General features: G+C 43.1%; 1 protein-coding gene across 3 annotated transcripts; it reads right to left on the reverse strand.

The window, feature by feature from the left end:
- Positions 1-5,011: 5,011 nt before the first annotated feature.
- LOC141083540 (uncharacterized) lies at positions 5,012-7,827 on the reverse strand. Of its 3 annotated transcripts, XM_073567871.1 has the most exons (5): positions 7,370-7,827; positions 7,216-7,297; positions 6,563-7,137; positions 6,314-6,476; positions 5,012-6,193 (listed from the first exon to the last, which is right to left on the reverse strand). In XM_073567871.1, the coding sequence occupies exons 3-5, from the start codon at positions 6,675-6,677 to the stop codon at positions 5,209-5,211; spliced, it is 1,263 nt and encodes a 420-aa protein (XP_073423972.1). In that variant the 5' UTR covers positions 6,678-7,137; positions 7,216-7,297; positions 7,370-7,827; the 3' UTR covers positions 5,012-5,208. The 3 variants fall into 3 exon arrangements, with proteins under 3 accessions (XP_073423972.1, XP_073423970.1, XP_073423971.1); XM_073567869.1 differs by having other exon boundaries at positions 6,563-7,548; positions 7,621-7,827; XM_073567870.1 differs by having other exon boundaries at positions 7,216-7,827.
- Positions 7,828-8,150: the final 323 nt, after the last annotated feature.

Below are 8,150 nucleotides of genomic sequence, written 5' to 3' on the forward strand. Positions count from 1 at the left end.
TTTTAAGAGAGAATTAAGAAATAAAATTGGAGTATAAAATACCACCCAAGGTCTTGGCTCTCAGTGAGACATGTCAAAAGCCAGTACTGAAATTTTTTGCTAAAGCTGGATTCTAAAATAGTTTCGGTAAGAACTTGCATTAAGTATTACAAATGATAGGAAATTCATCGCTATAGCTCATTGAGAAGAATACTGACTGTTTTGTTGTCTTGGACCGATGTTGGTAATTTAGGAGCACTTTCTTGTCTGTATTTGTAAGTTCAAGATTCGTCTGGTTACGAGACCATTTGGAGAATCCCCTCTCTGACAATCTATCTTGTAACTCCATGATCTCAATTTAGCACAAAAACATTTTGGATAAATTATTTTTGATACATGTACAGTATCTTCTCCCATTGAAGTATTTTTAATTAAATGTCGGGGGTGACACAATACACTGCAAATAGTGTATAATATTGCCAGCTGTTGGCTTATCATGAGCTATGGTATCGATACACTTGGTGGCACAATTACCTACAAGCCTAAGGTCAAGAAAAACATTTTCAGAAGAATCAGAAGAAAACAGAAAGTACAAATTCAAACAGTTAAAAATAAAATAGGCTTGAATGTCTGCCATACTGCCCCACCAAATAATGAGAAGGTTGTCTATGTAGTGACCGTAATATTCAACAAAGGAGCATGATTTGAACCAAAAAGAAACAGGTCATACAGATGTTGGCAAATGGTGGGGACATTTTAACCCCCATCATGGTGCCAGATATCTGTAAATAAAAACTCAGCGTCAAAGGACAAAAAAAAAATATTTCAACAAAAAATTAGTAGCAGAGATTAGAAACTCACGGAGATCAGGTGTATATATTCACAATACATATATAAAACCATTTTAGGAACAGATGTGTTAAATCGCACGGTATTGCTGTATATAGCAAGCTAACGTTTGCCTGTACCCAGATATAGTTCATCCTGTGCTCAAATTTGTCTAAGACTTACAATACCATCCTTGCTATCTTTTATATGTCCAAGAATGGATTTAGTAACAGAATGAAACAAGCTGTCCACCCCAGCACCTTGTTCTCATCAAGACAGCCAAAGGTCGTTACAATAGGGAGGAGTGATGGTTGAAAGCCTTCTTTTTGAAGTTTTCGAAAAGAGTGGAAGAGAGCCATAAACAGTTAAAATATATTCAGCTTATTTCTAACTGAAAAAAACCAGCGGTCAGACCCTCCTAAACGAGCTTCACTAAATCGTTAAAGAGAGTAATGGAATCAGTATTCAATTTATGATGCGCTAAGCTGTCAGGTAACACATGAATGGTCAGACTACAGTAAATATCCTTGTATAAAATAACTGCAGCAAAGCCGAACTGGTGTTGTCAGGTCAAGTTTCCCCACAGCATGAGGACACATTCTGAAGTTCATCTGTACCCGGGACAGTCTTGGGCGTGAGGTCTGGGAAGGGTATTGAGAGCCATACCCCTGTTCCCTCTGTGAGGAAGATGTCAGCCGGATGGAAGTGAAAGGAAAGGATGGTGTTTCTCAGGGAAGCTGTTATGTCACGAGGAGAGTCCATAGGGCTGGCTAGGTTAGTTGGGCTAGGGACAAATTGGGCATGAAGGAGATGAAGACTGACAAGCCAGGAAACATCACTAAAATGGGACTATGTCTCATTCTGTATGCTGCAGCCACGTGTGAGAATGTAAAGTAAAGCTGAACATGTTAACCCGAACCTAAGGTTTCTTGTTTTGTCTGAAGCTAAAGCCAGACCTGATCCCATAGATGGGGAGGTAGAAGGTACTCCTGAAGGAACAGTGAGTAAAGAACCAATTCCACCGCACCACACACTCATGACTGACTCCTGTTTAGAAGAGAGGTTTCAGGGCATCCAAAACTCAATTCTCAACCAAGAAATGTGCCAAACTGCATTATGTGAGCACCATAACAGTTGGGAGAAGATGAAATGAAGTACATCCATCCATTCCGAAGCCGAGAGGTGGCAAAATATCGGAGTCAACAAGTCGGCTCATCCTAAGGTCTATCAAAAATGGAGGTGGCTTGTATACTTTGTAATAATGAGATCACAGATGTCCATGTAAGCACTGTGCTACACACGTTACACAAGTCTTGAATGGTCTAAAAAAAGGTGAAGGAACCTCGATTTCAATATCGTCTTAAGAAGTGTTGGTTCAAGTTTGAAAAGTGGACAATGGAAGATTGAAAACAGGTAATTTGGAGAGCTCAGACGAAAGTCAGTAGACTAGACTCTGATGAGTGCAAATGGGTCTAGAAGAAACAAGGTAAAAGGGGGCTAAAGAATCAAGAAATTGAAGGAACTGTCAAGTTCAGTGGAGGAAGACTGATGATATGAGGTTGTTTCTGTTAGGAACGGCGGAACGCACTAATTAAAAATAATAATAAAGTGCGTTCACCGCTCAGGGTCCACCGTGCAGTAGGTGTTACAACCGCTGCTGAGTAATGGCAGACAAGCAATATGACGGTATAATGCGCACGGGTTAGACTTCACCCGAAGTGCGCAATGCGGGCTCTGTTCACACACACAGGCGCCGCGACATAAACATACAAAAACACTGAGCCTGTTAGTGTCACAGGCCTCAGGTAAATGCACACACGGTATAAGGTCACAGGAGCAGGAACTATGACAGAGGGGCTGCGTCCATCTAGACCTACTGCGTGTGCGGTGCAGCGTTGCTACTGCGAGCGGCAAGAAGTGCTGCAACTGCAGCGCGGCGCAGGACACTGCCTCTGGACGACACAGCTACAAAGCAGGCGCTATGTTGGACGCTAGCGCAGAGGTGCGGTGTGTGTGGCGCCCCTGAGGCTCAGTCGCTACAGAGGTACTGCACCTTCTCCTAAGGCCTCTTTCACACTTCAGTTTTTTGCCATCAGTCACAATCCGCCAAAAATTTGAAAATGGCGGATCCGCAAAAATGGGAACAAAACGGATGCAAACTGATGGAACGGATCCGTTTTGTTGAGGATCCGCCATACCGATTTTACTGCGGATCCTCAACAAAACGGATCCGTACCATCAGTTTGCATCCGTTGGATCCGTTTTTTGCGGATCCGTTTTTCCACTCCTCCAAAATGGGATGCTCCCAAATATGATTCGCTCTTGGAAAATGCTCTCAAATGTGATTGGATGCTGGAAACTAGGGAGAAATATATCTAGGGTGTTGTGATACAATTTCTTTGAAAGGTTTTAGAGCTAGTGGCAGCGATGGAAGGAGTTAGTGCGAGTCTGGAAGGAGTTATTGCGAGTATTGACAGCTTCTGTGTGGAATTGGATCTTCACTTGAATCGGTTGGCAATTATTGCTATCGAGAGGGAGAAAAGAAGACTGCGAATCCTGCGTATGAGGAGACGGCGCCAGTGGATTCATCCCATTAATGCGCAGAGGTTCACCCGTGGCGTTTTTTCCACACTGTACCTGGAATTGAGGGAGAATCCGGACAAGTTCTTCAACTACGTGCGCATGCGGATGGAATTCTTTGAGATATTGGTGGATCGTGTTGGAGAACAAATCCGGAGAAGGGACACACAAATGCGGTTTTCTATATCACCGGCGGAGCGTTTGATGGTGACCCTTCGGTAAGTTATCTACCTTTTAAAATGTTTCAGATTCTGCAGGCTTTTATTGTTATGTTATGGCTTGTAGTTTGTATTAATTTTACTTTTTTTCCCTTTTTTTAAGATTCCTGGCAACTGGAGAATCCTTCACCTCCCTCCATTTCCAGTTCCGGATTGGGATTTCCACTATTGCTGGAATTGTACAACAGACCTGCCGGGCATTATGGGATTCTCTACAGGAGGAATACATCCCAGAGCCAACACAGGAGAGGTGGCTGGAGATTGCAGAGAAGTTTCAAGATATCTGCCAGTTTCCAAACTGCATCGGTGCCGTGGATGGCAAGCATATCAGGATTGTGAAACCCATGGGATCTGGTTCACAGTTTTACAACTATAAAAAATACTTTTCCATTGTGCTAATGGCCATTTCGGATGCAAACTGCAAATTCATTGCCGTGGACATTGGTGCATACGGTCGTTCTAACGACTCACAGGTATTCAAGAGTTCCACCATGGGCCGTCGCTTGTATGGAGACAATTTTAACTTCCCACCTCCAAGACCACTCCCTGGAACAACAGGCCCACCAATGCCTTTTGTGTGCGTTGGCGACGATGCTTTTCAACTTTCAAAACACCTACTGAAGCCATATGGTAGTCGTGGATTAACACACCAGAAAAGAATCTATAACTATCGGTTAACCAGAGCGCGCAGAGTGGTGGAGTGCGCGTTTGGAATTTTAACTGCAAAATGGAGAGTCCTGTTAACGGCAATGAAAATGAAAACAGAGACTGTGGATGAGGTGGTAAAGGCCTGTGTAATCCTGCACAATTTCGTCCTTTCAAAGGAACCAGTTTCCATCGATGACAATGTGTATGAAACCACCTTGTGGGATTATGAGCAGCAAACTTTTCGGAGTACTGGTTCAGTGGCAAGAATTAGGGATACCTTTGCAGATTATTTTGTTACACCAGAGGGACAAGTGGACTGGCAATATCACATGATATAATTTTCTTCTTACCAATTGTGAGTAATTTTTTTTTTTTTTTTTTTTATCTGAAATTTTACCAAGTGTTTGCTTTGCACAAGCATTGTGTTTTACCATGTGATTTGGTTAATTTTACACTTTGCAGTGTTAACAATTGTTGGGTACCAAGCGTAAAGTTATCCAAGTGTTGTGTACCAAGCGTAAAGTTACCAAGCGTAAAGTTACCAAGTGTTGTGTACCAAGCGTTTTACACTTTGAAATGTTCACAAGTGTTGGTTATCAAATGTTGTGCTACCAAGTGTTTTTTTGTACCTTGTACACCACCGGTGTACTGTGAAATATTACCCAGGGTTGTGTGTTGTGTTAACAAGTGTTGTGTTTACCTTTTACACCACTGGTGTAATTTGAATAAAGAAGCAAAAAATAAACATCACAATAAAGTTTTTTGAAAAAAAACAGTTTATTTCTGACAATTTGTATTAACTGTATTTTTTTTTTTTAATTTTTTTTCTTAACTTTTTTTGTAACTTTTTTTGGTATTACCTTTTTGTTAACTTTTTTTTGGTATAATATTACTTTTTAATTTTTTTTGGTATATTACTTTTTTAATTTTTTTTTGGTATATTACAACAGAAAAATTACAAACTATGATACTGTTGGGTGGAGATAGTATTGGAGGGGGGGTTGACCACATCGAGGGGGGTAGGGGACTGGGGAGGGAGTTGGTGAGGACCAGAAGTGGAAGGGGGGTTTAACACATGTGGTTGGGACGGGAGTGGATGGACAGACGAGGTTTGTGGGTACATTGAAGGTGTATGTGGGGGTGGGTATGGCGAGGGCATTGGGGTATAATGCAATGGGGAAGGTAGGTACTGGGAAGAATGGAATGGGGAACTAGAGAAAGGAGAGGGAGTGGTAGGAGGAGGGACGGCTGTGTGATTGATGGTGGTGGAAGGATGGACGGGGGGAGGATGGACTGTGGAAGGATAGACAGGGGGAGGATGGACTGTGGAAGGATAGACAGGGGGAGGATGGACTGTGGAAGGATAGACAGGGGGAGGAAGAGATGCTTCAGCAAGCACTTCCACTAGAGCATTCTGACAGGCTTGCATCACACGCATCTGCTGGTGAGTACTTAAACCTTCCATTTGCCGGACAACAGAATGAAAAAAGGTATGTCTCGGTGTCTGGTTTGATTCTAAACTCATCTGTTCCATGTATCTTCTGAGTTCCATGATACTTTGATTGATCATGGTCAACCCAGAAGATAACCGTTGTCCATAAGTGTGGAAACCGTGTTGAACAGTTGAGTTTAGACTCAAACAGTCAGACAAGGTCATCCTTTCCTGACTCCTCAGACGCTGCCGGCCAGAACCAAAAGTTGGTCGAGATGTTGCGGCAGTGTCTGAGGGGTGGGGAACAGGGAACAAGTCGTCACCAGCAGCTTCATGTGATGAAGTCTGCCCTGCTGCTCCAGTGCTGGTGGAGGGGATAGAGGGATCAGACAAGAGGGTAGGTACAGAGGGGTCGGATACCTCGATGTGGTCACCGGGGGCGGTCTCACTAGGGATCACTCCAGAGGGACGCAACTGTGATGCAGACTCCCGAGTGCTGCAGATGGTGCTAAAAAAAAAAAAAAGAAGAAAAAAATGTATATTAAAAATATTGATATTTAATTTAAGTCTGCTGAAAAAAAAATTGGTTAAACATTTCTACTACAGGAATTGTTTGGGGAATATTTACCTTCTGCACGCCATTGTAGATCGCAGGAACGCCAGGGCTTGGTAGTTTTTGTACTGGGGTCCCCGGCGTCCTCCCGACGATCCACTCGGGGTCTGAATCTCTTTGTTGTAGTCCCTCTTGAAGCGATCCCGGAGCGACCGCCACCGTGTGATAACCCTGTCACCTGTGAAGCAAAAAAAAAAAAAAAAGGTTTAGTATTCAACACTTCACATGCTGGAAATATAAAGTTACTGAAGTTGTAATACTTACGCACAAAATCCCTGGCCCTCGCATTGAGTTCCTCCCAGTTGTCAATAACTGAAGAACAGACTTCATCCCAGAGCCGTCGTGTGGTTGGTTGGTCGGCATGAAGACGGTTTGCCATGTTCCACAGCGGCTCCCGGATTTCCACCTCATGGATGAGGTCATCACTATCAATAATGACACCCTCCTCCTGATGTCTGCGGGGAGCACGCTGTGAAACCTGTGAAGATAAAAAACAAAACAAAAAGCAAAAAATTACATTATATTCAAACACATGATGTTCATTTAAACAATTATCAAAATAGGGTTACTTACCGTTTGCCGACCACCAGAGGCATCACCTTGACGACCCTGGGATGTCCTGGGAGTCACTCTAGTGCGGGCACCGGATTCTGAAGACTGTGGGAAAAAAAAAAAAAAATGTTTGGATGGATGCAATTATGTTGTGCACTGTGATGAATGTTTGTGTTGGGTGTAGCATTATGTATCTGTGTATGTGCTAAACTTACAATCTGCGCACCCCCTCCGTGTGTCTCTCCACCCTGCACGTCTCCTCCTGGAAGCTCCTCTGAATCAGCTTCCTGTTAAAACATAATAGGATAGTGTTTTTAACCACAAAAAAATTATTTTAAATAAAAAATAAACAAAATTTTTTTTACCTCAGCTCGCTGATGATGTGAGGGGGAGCTTTCAGGAGAAGACATTACGGCTTGGGGCAGCTGTGTTGCTTCCTGAACTGATCTGCAAGTATAAACACACTTGTTAAGCTACTATACAAAGTATCATAATAAGCTTTCAGGCTTTTATACTTACAGGGAAAATGTTTGGCTGGCAGTATCTGCTTCGGCCTGGCTGGCAGTCTCTGTTGCGGTCTGGCTGGGCCTCTCTGCTGCAGCCTGGCTGGCAGTCTCTGTTGCGGTCTGGCTGGGCCTCTCTGCTGCAGCCTGGCTGGCTCTCTCTGCTGCTACCCTGCTGGTAGTGCTTGAAGTGATCTGCAAGTATAAAGAGACTTGTTAAGCTACTATACAAAGGATCATAATAAGCTTTCAGGTCTTTATACTTACAGGGAAACTAATGGTTGCCTGTACGCCGCGGTGTGGCTGTTCCTCTCTGCTGCGGTCAGGGTTGTTTCTGCTGCGGTCTGACCGGTCATGTCTGCTGCGTTGATCCCTGCTGCGGTCTGAATCTCTGCTACGGTTGGGCTGGCCGTGTCTGCCGGTATGGTGGCGCTTCATTGTGTGAACTGAAAGAAAATGATATGAAAGTTTTAAAAAAAAAACAAAAAAAAAAAAAAAAACCACATTTTGTATGTGTAATTCCCTGAAACTAATTATACGCAATTTTAAGTGTTTGCATGTCTACATTCCCTTATCTCAGAGTGTAACCAGTGATTGAAGGTGTCTAATATTTTGTGTAAACCTACTTTCTTTGTGTTTTGTAACTGAGTGTAACCAGTAATTGAAGGTGTGTAATTGCTGTGTATACCAGTTTGCATTCCCTGAAACTCTCACCGAGAGTGTAACCAGTGATTAAAGGTCTCACCGTGTAACCAGTGATTGAAGGCGTGTAGTGTGTAATTGGTGTGTATACCAGT

The sequence above is a fragment of the Dendrobates tinctorius genome, unplaced genomic scaffold (assembly GCF_039654945.1).
Source record: "Dendrobates tinctorius isolate UK_male_01 unplaced genomic scaffold, ASM3965494v1 ptg000020l, whole genome shotgun sequence".
Taxonomy (NCBI): domain Eukaryota; kingdom Metazoa; phylum Chordata; class Amphibia; order Anura; family Dendrobatidae; genus Dendrobates; species Dendrobates tinctorius.

Coding starts and splice junctions, on each gene's coding strand:
- LOC141083540 (XM_073567869.1), bottom strand. CDS start 6,677: ATGGCAAACCGTCTTCATGCCGACCAACCAACCACACGACGGCTCTGG. Junction 6,477..6,562: donor GAGGGCCAGGGATTTTGTGC/GTAAGTATTACA, acceptor TTTGCTTCACAG/GTGACAGGGTTATCACACGG. Junction 6,194..6,313: donor TCTACAATGGCGTGCAGAAG/GTAAATATTCCC, acceptor TTTTTTTTTTAG/CACCATCTGCAGCACTCGGG.